Source organism: Eulemur rufifrons, chromosome 18, assembly GCF_041146395.1.
Source record: "Eulemur rufifrons isolate Redbay chromosome 18, OSU_ERuf_1, whole genome shotgun sequence".
Classification (NCBI taxonomy): Eukaryota; Metazoa; Chordata; class Mammalia; order Primates; family Lemuridae; genus Eulemur; species Eulemur rufifrons.
The window spans coordinates 42,139,805-42,159,328 of record NC_091000.1 but is presented as its reverse complement, the minus strand read 5'-3'; the positions used below and the strand labels follow the sequence as shown (position 1 = coordinate 42,159,328).

Sequence of the window (19,524 nt, the reverse complement as noted above, 5' to 3'; positions counted from 1 at the left end):
AGTACACAACATTGAGAGCAATTGATCTATATAAATTTTCAATGCTATCAGAAAAAGCCCATAACTAAACACATATCTGTTGCTTTAAGGCAGGACACAATGCATACTTAAAGTTTTAGTATCAAAGCTAGTCCTGTATAACATTCAATATGAAACCATTCTTCTTAAAGATATAAGTTCATGATATTAAGTATGAATCCAGCAAGTATAGAAAATTGTATTTAAACAGCTATCTTTTACATATATTTTATATACAAATATATATTTATAAAAAGTGATGACTCAGTTTTTGGGAGGAATGACAAATTGAAACCTTAAAGTCCCAGAAATATAACGGAGCATTAAAACAAGCAGAAATATCAATACGTATATACAAATGGAGCACCAAAAAAAAATAACTAAAATTTCTAGAATTTAAAAAATAAATTTGGGCCGGGCGCGGTGGCTCACGCCTGTAATCCTAGCACTCTGGGAGGCCGAGGTGGGCGGATCGTTTGAGCTCAGGAGTTCGAGACCAGCCTGAGCAAGAGCGAGACCCCATCTCTACTAAAAATAGAAAGAAATTATATGGACAGCTAAAAAATATATATAGAAAAAATTAGCCGGGCATGGTGGTGCATGCCTGTAGTCCCAGCTACTCGGGAGGCTGAGGCAGGAGGATCGCTTGAGCCCAGGAGTTTGAGGTTGCTGTGAGCTAGGCTGACGCCACGGCACTCACTCTAGCCTGGGCAACAGAGTGAGACTCTGTCTCAAAAATAAATAAATAAATAAATAAATAAAATAAAAAAATAAAAAATAAATTTGAAGCAAAGGAATTGATTTAGAAAATATCACACATCACTATTTTTAAATTTTAAAACAATAGATGGGATGTTTAGAACCCAGTTACCATAGAAATGATTACACGTGAAAGTTACATGCGGTGTTTTATAAACAAATATTTATATATAATACTCACAAACCAGTATTTTTATCTCTATCTGTAATATAAGAGATTGAGTTCAACAAATTAATAATCATACACTTAATAAGAAAACCAAACAGTTGAATATATCTATATTCCATAATTGTAGCTATTGTAACTCTATAATTCACTAAGACCATCAGAGAGTCTCCTGAGAATCACTACATAAACTTATTACAATCATCTATGTCCTGTGCAAAGTAAATTGGACAAATACTATCAGCTCACAGCACCTATTAATCTTAATCCCTTTCTTTCCTGCCTTTCTATGCTATAGAAACTTAACAGCAAAACACTCAACATTTCCAGCCTCCCTTTGCAGCCAAGAGTAGCCATGTGACACAGTCTAGGTCAATATTAAGTACCTAGAGAGAGGTTTCCTTAAACACAAAGACAAAACCCTTACCAAGAAAAGGCTTTTCAACCTCCTCCCTTCTTTCCTACTTGATGGTGCAACTACCATCTTGTGACTTTGAAGACTAAAATCACTTGCTAAACAGAAGACTGAGCCAGCTTCCTTAAATGACATCCTTAAGTATCTGCACCAACCCAACCCTGCCCTGCCTACCTTTAGATTTCTTATTGTGTGAGAAAAATAAGCCCATATTGTCAAGCCTGTGTGGGTGCAGTTTTTGGCAACCTGCAGACTAATGCAATTCTAATACAATCTATGCTGTAAGTCAAGTCTATCAAATCAACTTATGTTATAAACCACTTTGGTGAATTAGTCATTAGATATACTAAAGATGGAAAGTTATCTACGGGGAAGAGTAAGAGCAGAGAGTAATGAGGACCAACTATTAGAAATATAGCAATAACAAGAGCAAATATTTATTAAATATTCCACGCCAGAGACTGTGTTAAGAACCTGTGTTAATATACATTAATGTATTTAATCTTCACATCCAGGAGGTTGATAATACCTACCACCCATGGTAAAATTTTCGTCATTGACAAAAACAGAATAATATGGCAAAACAAAACTAAATTTATTTATTCTGAGATCATGACCTTCCTATTTTTATGACAGTAAATGTTCTTTCTTAAATGAGAATAATGGCTAGCAAGTTTATGTCTATTTTAACATGCTTACTTGGTAAATAGGTTACAAACTAATGTCAATGCCCCACCATATTACGAAATTTTAACAGTCTATGACATCCAAAAGCCTGAGACCCACTAAGGTTAAGTAACCTGCCCAAGGCCACAAAGCAGTGTGTTTGACACCAAAGCCAGGATCACAACCGCTAAGTTATATGAAGGAAATACACTAAATAAACTCAAAATAACTAGTTTGTGAATATGATTAGAAAGTAAAGATATTAATTTATAACTGCAAAAGAAAACAATCATCCAAAAATATACAAAGAGGGAACAAAGACTTTTAAAGTGAAATGATTTTACCACATTGCTTCCCACCGAGTTTTTTCTGTGTGATGTAGATTTAAACCATACCAGAGAAAATAGAATCAAGATAGGAATTCCCACCAACTCTTACTCAAGTCTCAGATGACACTTAGGTTTGGAGGTTCACATTTGGGAATAAAGAACTTTTGGTACACCGTCTGGATCTAAATGAAGTTTCTGGTATCCCAAATCCAAGGAACAGACATGTAGAAAATGTCTGCCCCTAAACTTGCTATTGAATTTCTTTCAGCTCCACAAAAATAGGAGGTGGAAGGAGAATCAGATATGAATGAAGATTAGAAACAAATTGAAATGCTGTCAATTTCTTCCCTACCTCAATTCTTGGCATTTTCTAATACTGATTTCAATTATTTAAACTCACAAGTTTCTAAGACTCATTTCTATTTGTTTGGAAATTTATCAATTTGATGAAATAGTTTCTCAATACAGTAACAAAAAGATACAACTTAGATCGATAGCTAAATAATTTAACAACTTGACCAAACATTCCCCAATAAATTTGAGTGTGCTTAAAAGAAAATGGAGTTTTCAAGACTACATAAGGTAGCTTAGAGAAAAAAATCAGAAACGTATTGCCTTGTAGAATTCAAATAGTTACTATATAAAGAACTCGATGAATGTAAATAGGTTTACTCTAGACTTATACATAAATACACTTTTTTATGAGATTTTAGTTACTTCAAAACCTGGCCAGCTCTTCTTTTTCATCTGTGCCCTCAAATGCAGCTTAGTACTAAAAACATCAAACACAGAAAAAAATCTCTTTAAATACAGACAACAATTTATGTCTTTATCACCAAAAACAGTAAATACTGTCCTGCTTATGTTTCATTTATAGTTATCTCAAATGTGAGGTCCCATATTTTTAATCCAATCTTCCAACACCAATGTCAGCTCTAGAAAAAAGTACATAACATACAAAAACAGCATGTATTCTCCAGTATTTACCACCAAAAAAAAAAAAAAGGCAAGGGAAGGTGGGGGAATGACTTTATAATCTAAATGCAAAGGCATATATATGAAGGAGGAAAAAAGATTCGTAGAGGTTTTTGTCTTAATTTGATTTTTAAAGAAGTTCTTGTTATTTTCTTCTTGGATCCTAATAAAGTCCTTAAAAAGTCTAAATGAAAGTATTACACGTACTGCGTTTAGATTTCACTATTATCCACAGCTACAACAGCATCCCTGACTAGACTTTTAAACACACCCTTGCCACTCCTTCCCTCCCTTCCACCCCCTCACTCCCACCAAAAGAATTTAAAGAATTTTCAAGTTCACAGGAAATGAAAGGGGGGGTCTACAACTTAAATTTCACTGAAATTGACTTAAGTTACTACCACAATCTCTTTTCTATTTTGCTTAAGATACATGGAATGGAACATTCTATTTCCTATTTTTTTTTCTTGTAACAAATATTCTATTTAAGTTCAGACTCATGAAATATTCAAAACTGATAAAAGCACTTCATCTTGAGAATATCAACAAAATTCAAGTAGGAATAAAGGGGAATAAACAGTTAAAAGTTATTGTTTTAGGTCTTCTCATCCACTTATTTATGAGCTATTATGTGTATGTACATTTTAAACTTTTTTCCAACTAATATATTGCTTCAACCATTTTACTAATAGCCCAATGCACACAGAAATACTTAGCTGAAAGGTACTGGGCTCTTCAGTAAATCATGAATCACGAAAAAGATTTTTTTAAAAAATAACTTGGTAGCCCCTTCTCAGGGTCACAAAGACAGTCCAAAAGCTATTCTTCCTTTCTTTAACTTTTAATTTTGAAATAACTTTAAAGTTATTTTAAGAAAAAATAGTTGGAAGGTCCCATATCACCTTTACCCAGATTCCAATAACTTAACAACTAAAATAACCAGAGTAAAATGATCTAAATATTCAAATGTCACCTGCTGCCCTAATAAGTGCTCTTTTTTCTCATCCAGGATCAATTCCAGAGACCCATGTCACATTTCCTTAGTGTTCTCCACTCTATGACAGTTCTTCAGCATTTCCACATACCTTCAAGACTTTCCGGGAGTACTGGCCAGAAAATTTGTAGAATGTCTTCAAGTGTGAGTCTAATGTTTTCTCCACTTACACTGACTTTTTTTTAAGTAAGCATATCCACAGATGTCTCCTCCTCAGTGCATCATATTAGGAGACACATGATATTGATATGTCTTTTTACTAGTGATGTTAACTTTGATCATCTGGTTAATTTGGTGTTGCCAGTTTTCCTCACTGCAATGGTATTGATTTTCCCTTTATAATTAATTAATTAATCTTGGGGGGGATACTTTGAGATTATGCAAATATCTTGATGGTGTGATATATAACAATATTTCTCATCATACTTTCATCCACCAGTTTGGGCATCCACTGATGATTCTTGCTAGCAACAATCACTACTGTGGCGTTTGCCTACTGGTGATTTCTATTTCCATCATTCCTTCTACATTTTGTAATTGGAATTCTACTATAATAAAGAGTTATCTCTTCTCCCTCATTTGTTTATTTATTCATTTAGTTACTTATATCAGTATGGGCTCATGGATATTTTCTTCCTTGGGGGTTATAATCTGTTACTGTCATTATTTACCTTGTTTCTCAAATTGTCCCAGATTTGACCACTGGGTCTACCCTTTGTATATATTAATGTATTCATTAGACTTCCTTCTGATTTCTTTAAAAAAAAAAAAACTTCAATTGGCAAATGTCAGGTAATTGCTTTGCATGAGGGATCATGATGGCTAAGACTAGCCTTACTACTTCCATTAGGACCAAAAAATCCCAAATGTGTTGTATGATCACAACCCTTGCTCATCGAAGACCTTATGATCTTTGGTCTGTATTTTATACACATTATTATATTCTTCATTGTCACTATTGGAATGGGGCAGTGATTGTAGCTAAAAAAAAAAAAAAAGAGGGGGTAACAAGAAGAACCCTTCATAGTGCTGGAATTGTTCTGTATCTTGACTATGTCAAAGTCATCATCCTGGTTGTGATATTACACTATATTTACAAAAAAATATTATAATAGTAATAGGAGAAACAGGATAAAGGATACACAGGATCTCTCTACATTATTTCTTACAATTGCATATGAGTCTACATTTATCTCAAACTTAAAAGTTTTATTTTAAAAAGATAATGCTTCTTAAAAAGATAATGCTTAAGAGTAGTCATTAAAAAAATTTTTTTTTAAGATAAGAGAGTCTTAACTCCAGAATGAAATTTCAGGAGAAATAAGATAATCACCACAGTACCCAAACCCTCTTAGATCCACTGATTATTAGCTTCTAGGAAAGTTACTATCAGGCCTCCCCAGAACAACCAGCTAATGATTAATTCTTGTTCTGTATCTCTTCTTTTATTAGCTTTTATGTTGGGAAGAAACAAATACCACGGGCTAGAGAAGACCAAAAAAGGCATCAAGAGCCATATATTATGGGAAGTGTTGGTTTGACAACTTAACTGCCAATGAGAGCAAAATATAAATTTTTATTTCTATTTACTTAGTTCATATTAAATATTAAAAAAGTTCTAAAGCTCTACAATCTGTGATTTTCACCCTGTGGGAGGCAAGGAATGAGAAACCATAGCCAGAGGAATAGGGATTTAGTTCCAATGACAAAACAAAGTTCCTCTTCAAGTCACTGACATGAACTCCTAAAAACACTTTTTATACATAATGGATGTGAAAACACAGAAATGGTGGAGGCAGGATAATTTAAAATGCAAGGACTAAATTTTCCCCTCCACAAAAACTAACCCCACCACCACCTCACCAAGGGTAAAAATCCTTTCACAGACAGGAGGAGAACAGGAAACACCTGAATACAGCAAGAAACACATATTTTTTACAGTTCATTAAGTAGTGGTGAATTAGCAGATGAGACCTAGGTTTTTCATTCCTAAAAAGATAAAAATCGTAATAGTCAAAATAATGTGGCAATGAGCTTTTTTTTCTCCCTACAAAGACTAACATAATCACTGAACAGATTTTTAACTAACTATATATATTCTAGCTCTGATAAAGCTACAAAAGATCAATTATATGTACTATAAATTGCTTCTGCTAATCTATCTAAACAAAAAATGGTATAGAGGAGCAAGAAACTGTTCTCAAAGACTCAATACAATCATCACATTGTATCACCACAAGTCAAGTTCAGGTTTTTATATAAGTAAATTCATTTTTACCTGCTCAAATTCAGAAGTTCTGCAACTCTTCCAAAGAACAGAATGCTTGAAAATCATATTATCATTACAGATTAAGAAAAACTATTACATTTAGTATAACTACATGATAAATCAGATATTTCATACTAGAGTCCAAGAATGAACCTGCAGTAGAAGATATTAAAGTTTAAGGGGAAAAAACAGTATAAGTAAGAAATCTTAAAAGTCAAGAAAATTATACTTGGATAATTACTTGGATTTTATTACTTGGATTTTTTCCCATAATTAGGAAGTGTCCTATCATCATCACATGCCATGATGAGGCTGCACTGGCATAATGCAAGCATAGTTTAACATAATGAGTAGCTGATATAAATGTGCACACATTCAACTGGCCTGTCCAGCAGATGCTACTCCTGCAGTATTTCTAATCCATCTCCACGGTGTAATTCAGGCTCCCAATTATCTCAAGCCCAGAGAATAAACAGCAACCCTTCACAGAACTCTTTGTCTCTTCCCATTCCTCTCCAAACCACAAGCTCCTACACTCAGTGGAGTCCATCCCCCAGCCACCCGCTTGGCTCCAAGCACACTGAAGAATGGTCTACACGTGTATGCTAGACATGTGCTACTCATACAATAGTGGGTCAATTTGGAATATCTTTCATGTCCCTTAGTCCACTGGTGGGTGAATTTCTACTTCCCTACAACTCAAAACACATTCATATATGGAAAGTCTACATCCTCTTCAGTGTTGTCATAGGATAGGACCAGTGTTACAGCACTAACGAATTACAGCCTACTTATAAAATAGATGGGTGAGTTACTTGCGGACACACATCTCATATCATCTTTGAATTCCTAACGCCTGACAAATAATATTTTATTAAAATGTGCTACAATAAGAACTATCACCATGATTTGCACTAAATAGTTAATGTGCTTTCACTTAATCCGAAAAACAAGCTCAGAAAGCAATCATCATTTTACAGATAAGAAAACGGTTACCAAAAATGAGGTGAAGAGAAGTAATATCCCATAAAATGTAGATATCAAGGAATCATTGACTATCAGCAGTCTCCATATATCTCCTTAGTCTAGACCAAAGCTACTTCTGTATAAAATTTATAAAATAAGAAACAAAAATGTTTTAAGTTAATTTTCATATGAGTCAAGCAGAAGCAGAGTCTTTCTGTGTTTCTAAAAGGTTATCAGATCATTATTTCGGGTAATAGATTTTTATCTGAGGCATATCCCACTACAACTTTATGCTATTTAAATATCAAGCATCACCAAAGAAAGACAGATTTTGATAGTTTAAATCACCCAAAAATCCACCCAGATAAAGTTTTTTTTCAGTTCCAAAGTAAAATTAAAAAACAAAAAAGGCTTACTAAGTTTCCTTCTGAAGCAATGAATATTTTACTTCAAGACTGAGCTTTGGAGTGATAGAGCATTCTTCCTTAGAGACAGCAAGATTAAATAATAGTGATAGAAGGTTTTAACTAGTTTTATTTTTATTTTATGTTCTTTCTTGAGGGGAAAAAAAAAGCAAAATGTTAGCAACAACACAGTCTTTTTTTTTTTTTTTTTCACTTTCTGTGAAATTCCAGGGTTTGGGAAAGACTGTGACTGCATTAAACTATAAACTAGTATCTGCACACAGCACTGCAGTTGGAGAGATTTTCATTTTGAACCTCAGCCAAGATATGCAAAGCGAATTATGGAACTGTTAATTACTAAATGTTTAAAAGGTTATTTGAAGGCAACTAAGCTTCCACTAATATTGCAAAAGAATGTTAATAATTTTTACCATAAATTTAGGTCCTTACTTGTTTTAAGTCACATGCTAATACAGTTTGAAATTAATATTTCAGTTATAAATGTATTTTTAACCAACAAAAGCAAATATGATTATTATGAAATCTAAATGCTTGTAGCCAACCATTTCTTTGTAAGACATGCTTTTACATTTGCATACAGAGAGTTCAGTTGTGTTTTACAAACAAAAACTACTTAAGAAACAAATATTACTAGAGTACAAAAATGAGCTAAAACATAAAGTAGCTATCAGACAAAGTAAGATTATTAATTAGCAAGGGATGAGGTGGGGGTTATTTTACACATACCATTTTTTTTAAAGTAACTTTTACAACTATCTACAAATACACTAAATTAGGTTTTTAAAGAAGAAACAATTTTGCCATACATGTTTCACCTGAAAAACTAAAAACATTATGCACTTAAATGCTTTACAGAAGCAACTTAAAAGGGCCCGAACTCAATAAGTTAATAAAATGGTTTAGAAAAATCATTTTATTGTATAAGCCTTGGGGGGTAAAGCTGTTTGTAATTTATTTATGTCTTTTACTTCACCAAATTGCTTTGGTGACCAAGCTTCTCATTTAAGTGATTAAAGACACAAACCCAAATAGTTAAATAGAGCAATTACTTAAGAGTCCTGTTTTTCAAAAGAGGTGCCCAGAAAAATATCAATAGAATGTTTAGTGCTCATTATTTTCAAAGGGGTTTGTGATTTAGAATACAGTGTCCCATTGACTAGAACTCAGCCAGGTTTCCAGACAGTATGAGGCACACATTGAATTAAGGAAGACTGTTTTCTTCCTCTCAGAATACTCACAATATCAGGTGGAACAGTGACAGCCTCTTGAATCTGAATATGCATGATTTGGCTAAAAATTCAGATGACAATTTCTTTTGGCATTTCTCCTCACTATTTCCCCTCTCTAATAACATGTCTAAATAAAAAGAGTTCCCATTTTCCAAGTGGGCATGAAAAGTTCCCAATTTATTAAAGTTCCTGGGGCTCTTCTCACCTCAGATTCACTTCTAGCCAACTTCTTGGGTTACATTAGTGACATTAGCATTAACTGTAGGCAACTGATCGACTAAACAGAAAACTATGTCTTCACAGAGTTTGGGAGAGGAACTGGGCTGACAGGAATTTAAAAAAAAGAAAACTTGAATTTAACAAAAAAATTTACATATTTTCCTCTATTCTTTTCACGCTTTTTTTCTCCTATAATAAGAATCACACAAACTCCTTTATCAAATCTATCCTCAGAAACAGAAGGAAGCAGGACAGCAAAACTTTCCTAATTCACATCCTTCTGTTCGAAATACCAAGCTATTTAATAAGGTTGCTTTTCTTATATTACAAAATTCTAACTCTTACATTCATGAGAAAAGACTATGGGGAAAAATTTCCAGCGTTGCATTCACAAAGTACTGCTAATATGAAAAGCACCTTCAACAAAAGAATTTTTTTTTTTACTTTTGAGTAAATTTCAAACTTTTAGAAGACAGATTATTTCTGACTAGTCAGGTAAAGATGAAAACATTCACATTTCAAACCATTTTCTCTTTAAAACAACAACTAAACGTGGGGGTTTGATTTAGTAATAACCAAATGAACATCAAAGTTAATAGGGCTGACACTTAGGAATGTTCAAAATGTTTAGTTAAGTTTCTCTACGTTTACTTTTTCTATGAAGGTTTGGTGGGGTAAATGTGCTGACTTCAGACGGTCAATGGAGCTTTCACGTGTGGTGTTAGTAGTAACCAGCCCACTTAACATCTGACTCAGGCCAAGTTCTATGTTGGATCCGTTTTACCCTATTCTACACACAACTGGCAGGGGAACAGGAAAGTTTAAATGTTCGCTTATTTGGCACAATCCCCACACTGTCACAGGAGAGGTTTTGTCTCTTCCAGTATTTGGTGACCCCTGACAGTAGGTTTCTGTCATTGCTATTCTTCTAACTAATCAACCAAAGGCCCATGACATCATTTTCTGACCAACCTTGCTCAGGATCTAACACTCTAAGCATGTGTAATTTCTCTCGGCACTTCAAACAGTATTTTTGAAAAGTACTGAAGTATTTCACTGAAATCTGCTTTTCCTTCACACTGAGACTGGGGACATGCATTTTCAGATGCAGAAGACTCTGATTCAACTGACAAGTTTAAACAAACAGCAGATGAGCAAGGCACAGGAGAGTCAGTGCAACACCAAGGGAAAGACAAGATCAAAGCAGGACCTTCCTTGTTTGTGATAAAAATAGTCTTTTAGAATAGAAACTTTCTGGGCACACTGAAATAAGTTTTCTTGTAAAAACTGCTGCCCGTCTTCCACACATTTGATAAATATGTGCGACCTATCCACAATACCCCAGATGTGACAGCTCCATCAGGGAAAAATGAAAAATCAAAAACAGTACCAGGTGTCATTCTTGGGTCTTGTCCAAAGGCAGCCAGTGGAAGATTCTATTTTATTCTGTTCTCCTCACATTAAATAATAATAATCAACGTCAGAGAGAGAATGAGAGCATTTGGATTTGAACAGATGGCACCCAACACCTAACAAGCAAAGCAACTCTTCCAAGCATTAGGTCCTAAATGTCTGATGGTCCCAAGGATCAGGAGGGCTTATTTGTCTTAAGAGGGTTGGCAAGCAGGATCCCCTGTAGTCACCAACCCAATGCTTAAGAATATGCGTCATTATCCAGTCAGCAACTGAAAGCAATGAAAATCAAACCACATTTTTATAAAATTTCGCCCTCTCTAGTCCAACTTGAGACAACCAAATCCAACCCCATCAGCAATTCCTCCACTTGAACTAAGAATAAGCCTGAAGCTAAACAAATGTATAAAGGTTAACAAACTTATCTAATTTTGACACGGTTGTGCAACACCAAAAGAATCCGCAGGGTGCCCTTCTCATGGTGTATTTGAATATGCCTGCTCTAAAGTTATGTCTGCAATTTAAACTAAAAGCACTAGCCTTGTTATTCAACTTTTTTTCCTCCGTCAATGGAAAACAGCATCCGTTTTTCAAAAAAAGCAAAATAGTAACTATACAAACATCTCAATGTTTTCCTTTGGAAGGCCAACATGGATTTTGTCTTTCGCACCAGCACAGAAGTTTCCTCCTGTACCTTTGCAAACACCACTGAACTCTAAAGATAGAAGGGTCACATGCATGGGGAGGAAGGGCCCTGCAGTCAGGGGGCAAGACCGGCTGGCTGCGGGGAGGTGACACTCCATCCCCTGAGGTTCAGACAACGGCTGGAGACAGGGAAGGATAATTAGAGTGCCCCCCCCACACACACACACACACCCCGCCCTGCAAACGCAGGGGGAAGGTCAGCAATGGGGAGGGGAATGAAGGAGGAGAATATCAAAAGCAGGGAAAAATAAAAGCGGGATGGCCAGAGAAAGACTCAGAGGTGGGATGCCGCTGAAAGTTGGGGGTCCTGATGGGAGAAGTGGGGTGCTCGGGGTGAACTGTGTCAGGAAAGGGGTGTGGGGAGGACAGAGGAAGGCGCAGTCTGTGAGATGCAAATTCGGCCAAATGCAGACGGCGGCGGTTCTCACCTGGGGGGTCCTCTCGGCGGGGTTCTTCATCACCGCTTGGCGGAAGCTGTTATCCACGTAGGACGCCATCTCCCCCCACGGGCCGGGCCGGGACCGCTTCGCACCCTCTCCGGCCTCCTCCCAGCCCGGAGCAGCCGCTGCCTCCGCCCTGCGCGCTCCGCCCGCCCGAGGCTAATAAGCCAAACCGCGCGGCGGCGGCGGAGCGGGGCCCGCGGGGGGGGCGGCGCGGCTGGGCCCGGCGGCAACGAGAGCAGGACAGGCGCGACCGGCGCCCGTGGCGCGCCGCTCCGGAGACCCGCGGCGGAGAGTGTCCCTGCGGCGCGCTCGGCCGTGGGGAGCTCCCCTTCCTCCTCCTCCTTTTCCTCCTCGCTGCTCGGCCGGCTCCCTCCGGGCCCTGGCTCGACACGCCTCCCCCGGCTCCACTCGGGGGACAGTGGCGGCTCCTCCTGGTCCCAGCAGGCCCGAGTTATTTTTAGGGAGGTACGAGTGGCAGTGGGGAGGGGGAGGGCTGCAGGCAGGCGGAGCCTTCTCTCTCCGCTTCGCCGAGGGTCGCCCCCTCCTCTCAGGGGCTCGCGCCGCCGCCCAGGGGTCCCCGGGAAGCGCTCGGGTCTCCCGCGTCCCCAGTCCTCGGGCACTTGGGCGCCGCGGCCGCCGATCGCGAGGACGGACCGGGTGGGTCTCACTCAGGTACGGGCGCTGCGAAGCCCGATCGCCTCGGCCGGCGTCGCCGCCGCTCCTGGGCTCCGTCTACTGCGATCGGCCGTCCCTCCAGACTGCTGCTGCATCCCCTCGGGCCGCCGCGCCGCCGCCGCCGCCGCCTCTGCTGCTCGGGCCGCCGCCGTGGGCTCCGCCGCCGCCGCCTCCCCCCATCAGCGCGCCCGGAGCGGAGCTGCCCCGGCGCCCGCGCCGCCGCGGCCAGAGCAGCCGGCCCGGGCTGCAGCCCTCCGGCCCAGGCGCTCTCCGCAACTTTGTTCCTCGTCTGCGCGGGCGGGGGAGGGGGAAGAGGGGCCGCGGGCAGCCCAGGTCCGGACTCCCGGCGGCGGGCGTCCGAGGGCCGAGAGCCGAGCGCCGCGCACAGCCCTCTCGCAGAGTGTGTTTGGGAAGCGGCGATTCCCCTCCTCTTCCTCCGCCTCTTCCTCCTGCGCCTTCTCCGGCCGCCCGAGCCGCTCCTCAGGGAGGAAGCGGCCTCCGGGGCTTGTTGCTTTGTGCTGCAACCATGGTGAGGAGTGAGTGACAAGGCGGGGGCCAGTCGGCGGCCGCCGCATCATCGGGGGCGGAGCGGCCCGTCGCGCCGGTCCCTCCTCTTCGCGCTCCCGTGCCCGCCCGCCGGCCGCGCCCTCGCTCCGGAGCGGCACCTTCGCCCGCGACCAGGTGAGCCGGCGCTCGGGCCGCAGGGAGGCGCAGAGCCCACGGCCGAGCTGGCCTGGCCCCAAGGAGGGGGCGCGAGTCCTGGTGCCCAGGCGAGAAGCGCGGGGCTCTCCTCCCCCAGTCCCCGCCGCCTGTGTCGCACCGTGCCCCCTGCCCACACCCGGGGCAGGAGCCAGCAGCGTGGGGTCGCCTCCCTCAGACTGCCCTGGCACCACGCCGCCGCCCCGGGGCCGAAAGTTAACCCCGGGCAGAAGTCCGGCCCGCAAGCTTGGGCCGCACTGGGCATTCTTTTTGAACCCAGGAGTTGGCCCCGAGTTGCTTCCGTGGTGATAAATCCTCTTAGGGTTTATTTTGCTTATTTGTAATGTACTGCACCCTCTCATGCCTTCCGTGCCCACTCTGGCACCTTCAGACACTAAAATGACCACGAAATTAAAGATATAGGTTTCAACACCAGACCCAGTACCAGCCCCCAGACACATAAACATGCCAGATTTAAAGGTGATCCGTCGTTATCGAGAGAACAAACAGGCAAGTTCTGTGACATAATCAGAAACATTTATTGGTAGATCTGGCTTTGCCTTGGGCAGAGCAAACCTTCTCTAGATCCCAGATTTCCAAGCCAGACTCATTTGGTGCAGAGACCATAACATAGTCCTTTAAGATATTACTACTCCCTCCCTGAGCCAGGTCTAGGCGTGTAAGGTCAGCCCAAAAGCAGAAAGGTCACTACCAAGCATCAGGGACTACACTGCTGTTCTGGACCCAGAGTTTTATTTTTGTATGCCACGTGTGTGCACACAGGTTCATGTTTTGATGTCCATATGGAATCTAAGAGGAAGATTGTTCATTTATGAGCTACTACATGGAACTTTTTCCAGATTTTCAAACATGCTTTTTCAACTTCTAGTTTATTTTAAACACTTGGAATAGGTTGTCAGCTAACACAGCAGTCCCCAACCTTTTTGGCACCAGGGACCAGTTTCATGGAAGACAATTTTTCCATGGACAGGGGAGAGAAGGAGGGGATGGTTTCAGGATGGTTCAACTGCATTACATTTATTATGCACTTTATTTCTATTATTACATTGTAACATATAATGAAATAATTATACAGCTCACCATAATGCAGAATCAGTGGGAGCCCTGAGCTTGTTTTCCTGCAACAAGACAGTTCCATCTGGGGGTGATGGGAGACAGTGACTATAAATGGTGACCAAGCACTGGATCTCCCACCTCCTGCCCTCTGCTCACTTCCTGCTGTGCTACTCGGTTCCTAAGAGGCCAAACATGTCACAACCCATACCAGCCCATAGCCCCAGGGTTTGGGGACCACAGAGCTAACATTTTGAGGTCCTTAAATCACCTGTGTGGCACTAAACAGCTTGTGTGGCTTCCTAGAGAAGGGACTGTCCCTGCCCAACCTTGTGAAACTGAATCTGAGTTATAAATGGTATCTATAGACCCTTTTATATTACTCTTGCTGGAACTACTTTCCTATAATTCTCTTCCCCCTCTTAGTCGAGCCCCAACATCAAATCTCTATGACATAGACTACCACCTTCAAAGCAAAGGAACATGAATAAGTGCCAATATAGCTCTGTAAAAAGAAGAGAGGAGGATAAAAGAATTCAAACTCAATGAAGTGAAAAAATGTACCTGACATCTCCACCTGGTGTCTAATAGACATCTCAGAATTAACATGTGCAAACCAGGCTCCAGATCTCCTACCTCAAACATCCTCCACCCACAGCCGTCCCCATCCCAGTTAATGACATCTACACCATTCATTTTGCCTAGGTGAAAAACTGGAATGTTTCTTGACTCCTTTCATTCTCCTACACCCCACAAGGGTCAGTAAAACCTGTCAGTTCAACCTTCAATATGCCATATCTGAACTCTAACCTCTGTCTACTACCTCTACGGCCATGACCTGGTCCAATCCAGCATCTTTTGCTAGCCCTTTGCAATAACCACCTACCTGGTCTCTCCCTTTCTGCCCTTGCCTCCTGTAGTCCACTTCCAACACAGCAGCCAGAGTGGTTCCTTTCATTCCTGTTCACGTCATTCTTCTGCTTAGCTCCCCATGTCACTCAAAAAGCCAAGGTCCCTCCATGGCCTGAATGACCTATGGACCTGGTCCCCCTCCTTTATCTCTCTGACCCCATCTCCCACTCCTCTATTTCCTACTCATTTTCCCAGACACATTAGTCTCCATGATGTTTCTGGAGCAGTAAACAAATACCAGGTTCATGGTCTTTCCATCTTCTATTCCCTCTAATGCCTGGATTATCTCACCACCTTTACTCACTCCTCCACCTCTCCCCACCCCACCTGCAGCCACCAAAAAATAAAGAAAGAAAAGACAAAGAAGATAAAGACCCACAAAAACAATGAAAAAAATAGAATGTCCTTCACCTTCATCATATCTTTATTTAAATATCACCTTCCCTGTAACTCCACACACCCTAGTTCTCTTCCTTGCTTTATTTACCATCATCTAACATACTATAGATTATACAGATGCTTCTCAACTTACATGGGGTTATGTCCCAATAAACCCATCATAAAGTGTAAAAATTGAAAGTCAAACCACCATAAATCAGAGACCATCTATACTTATTTATTTTATTTGTTGTTTTTCTTCCTCTACTGCAATGTAAGTTTCTGAAGTCAGTTATGTTTGTTCCTTTTATTCACTGCTATATCCTCAACACATGCTAGGCAGTCAACAGATATGTATTAAATGGATAAACGAATTATTAACTATCATGTTACCTTGTATTTGTATGAGATTGTTGTGTACATTATCTCACTTGTGTCCTGGTGGAGGAAAGAGGGCTGGGAGAGGAAACACAACTTCTCTGAGCCTGTTTCCTGTTCTATAAAAAGAGGGGAAAAAATGCATACCCTGAAGATTTGTGAGAATCCAATATAATGCATGCAAACTGCCTTGCATAATGCTTAACCCATAATATTAATTCAACAAATGGTAGTTATTTTTAAGATCATTCTTATCATCCCAGTTCTTTGAGGTTAGTGGGACAGTTATTATCAACTTGTTTAGAGATGAGGAAACTGACACCAAAATAGGCTCCGTGACTTGCCCTAGTTCCAGACCTGCCTTTGACTTAAGAAGGGTCTGGAGCAATCTAACAAATGGAGACCCGTATACCCCATCATAAACACTAAAAGCTACAAATTAACTAGGGAAGTACTGGCTTCAGGCCTACAACTCAAATTCCCTTTTCTTCCCATCTCAGCTCCATTTCATCCCACAGAAAGGCTCACACATGAGGAAAACCCAGCCCACACATCTACACTGCATCACACCCCTCACAAAAGCCACCTCTTGGTGATTCCTCAGGCCAGGGTCCAGCCTTGGAGAATGGGGCTTGAATGGTCCAGGGTCCCAGGGGCTCAGAGAGTATGGAACTCCTTGCCCCATGGGGAGGAGGGAAGCCAGAGGAGGGCCTTCCACTGCCATGGGCAGTGGACAGGAACCCCCTCAGCCAGATCTCACAGCCAGAGATCTGGGAATTCCAGCTGCAAACCGAGCTCTTTTTTCAGAGTATTCTACTGTGATGCTGAATTATACCAATCACCTCAGGTAAGGCATGATAGTATGTCTTATCCACCAACAAAATGACTAGCTCAGTGTCAACTTCTAAGCTATCATTTAACTTCAATTAAAGCTAATTTTCCCACTATTTATAATCTACTTATCTACCTATGTCAATAAGGCTTATCACCACTCTGCATCTAGGACATCTGATACTTAGCATGCACTGCTGTTTTATTAACATTTAAGCACCAACAATGTGCTAGGTACAACATGGAAGACAGAATTAGACACAGATCTGCCACACTGCCAATTAGTCTCAGCCAAACTGTATCAACAAACCATAATCAAAGTAAGCCATCTATTATGCTGCCTCATAAAGGCAAGTATAAAAATGAGAATTTCTTTGTTCTATTTCTGCTACCGTCATATTATCCAGAAAATCATTAGGGGAAAGGAAGAGAGACAGAGCACTGGGTTTTAAGTCCAGAAATATATTTCAAGTTCTGGCCTTAATACCATTCTGCTTGCAACTTTAAAAGCCTTGATCTTTGCAACTGTAAAATATGATGCATCCCTAAATGTATAATGTAGGTTAGGCATTTAGAGTCATCTTTAAAAGTGAGTTAAAATAATTTTTTAGGCTAGGCACAGTGGCTCATGCCTGTAATCCTGGCACTTTGGGAGGCCAAGGCAGAAGGATCACTTGAAACCAGGAGTTCAAGACCAGCCCAAGCAACATAGCAAGACCCCCATCTCTACAACATATAAAAATAAAAAAAAATTAGCCAGGCATCGTGGTGCAGGCCTGTAGTCCCAGCTACTCAGGAGGCTGAGGCAGGAGGATCACTTGAGTCTGGAAGTTTGAGGTTGCAGTGAGCTATGATGACACCACTGCACTCCAGCCTGGGTGACAGACAGAGTGAGACCCTGTCTCAAAAAATAATGATAATATTTTTTAAAAATTCCTGTGAGTCTAGCTACAGCACAAGATTTGAGAGATTATATATATAGTTATTTCCTTTAAAACACATTGAGTGCCTGCTGTTCAATCAGTCAATAAATATTTATTGTGTATTTACTATGTGCCAGGTACTGATCTTGATGCTTGGAATACCAATGGTAAGACAAATACAGTCCCTTCCCTGGCCTCGTGGGAGCTTGTTCCATGTGCCAGGCATTGGTTTAACTTTCTCACCTTTTCCTAGGAGGAGGGTCGGGATAACATTAACTAGAAAGGATTCAGAAAGCTGCACTGCTCTACTAAGACAAGAGCTTCCTCTCATTACCACTTTCTCCAGTTGTCACAGCTCTCTCAATGCAAGGTTTCCAGCTGAGAGAAGTTGAATTCTATTAAAGACATTCCTCACACACTTCCCCCTTCCCCAGAAACCTTTGTTAACGTTGTTTTACAGTTACTTTTACCGGTGTAGTCAAGTCAGTAAGAATCTCAGGAGAATGGAAGGCTGTCGGTCAGACACTGTATCATTCTCAGAGAGCACACTCCGCCAGGAAATATTGTATTCACCTGCAACTGGCATTCCACAGAGTCCCTGATGGGGAATACAATTACAGACATGCAGAGAGAGAGATACACTGTGTTCATAGGATAGAGCTCATGATGAAGTTTGATGATGTGTATCGAAAGCACAATTAGAATATCACACTCACAGTTTTGATTTTATAGGAATTGTAGCAAATTCAGAGTAGAAGATGCTGCCAGGCGAGTAAGAACTACACTAATGTAGATGTCACGTAGATGTTTAGGTATTTTGCAACTGATTCTAGAAAAAGAAAACCATTCCTCCCGGATTTATCAATATCATTACCTTGGTTCTATTCTGGACATAAAATTAAATAAAAATAAATGATATACAAACTAATAAAACTGTTCTATTCAGTTATACTATTTATCCCTCACACTGACATAACGACTTTCTTCCATTGATTTGTTTGCATTTGAAATATTGGGCCAGTGGGAGAGAACAACCTTCTTTATTTCCCTTATTGTAAGAAAGCTGATGCTGACATTTCTAAAAGGAAATGCATTGTTAAACTTTGATCCACCATCAATTCCTTCTATTGTTACCTAGTATTTGGCATTTATTTTTATAAATTATGGTCCAAAATCAGTTGGCCAATTTTTAAGGGGACCTGTAAAGGAATTTAGGTAGGATATACACGTTGTTTTGGGTGTTTTTAAGCCTGAAGTAGGTAAAATAAAGGCCTTCATTTTAAAATCTAACAATATAAGTGTGCTACACAATCAATAAGAGTACTTAATGCATAGATTTGTAGAGCCCACACCGGATGTCATGAATGCTCGAGTTAGTAATTCAAAGGGGGAAAAACCCCTTCCATTTCAAACATGCAAAGCTAACCCAGTAAGATAATTGTCGTAATGGAGCCCTTTATAAGATTGTGGTCTAGGTTTTTCCAGTTATGTTAAAGTGATTATACACAACTGAAATTCCATCTACAAACAAACTGGTATGCAGTGCAGAATTTATAAATGTGTTCCAAACAAGATCAGCTACAATGATTGCTAGCTCTGGTCTCCAGGTGGTATTCAAAGGTAAATGCAAGTGTGCTACAGTACAGCTGACTACCATAGCAGT

The 19,524-nt window shown here is 40.4% G+C and overlaps 1 protein-coding gene across 5 annotated transcripts in view; it reads right to left on the bottom strand.

Moving 5' to 3' along the window:
• Positions 1 to 13,148, bottom strand: part of RAPGEF2 (Rap guanine nucleotide exchange factor 2) — a 240,526-nt gene extending 227,378 nt beyond the window's left edge. For 3 of the 5 annotated variants that reach the window (XM_069493493.1, XM_069493498.1, XM_069493494.1), the window contains exon 1: positions 11,977 to 12,177. In XM_069493493.1, coding sequence (XP_069349594.1) covers positions 11,977 to 12,045 — 69 coding nt within the window. In that variant the 5' untranslated portion in view covers positions 12,046 to 12,177. Of the gene's footprint in view, positions 1 to 11,976 lie in introns of all 5 variants that reach the window. The other 2 variants (XM_069493495.1, XM_069493496.1) reach the window with 1 other exon arrangement.
• Between the last annotated feature and the right edge of the window lie 6,376 nt (positions 13,149 to 19,524).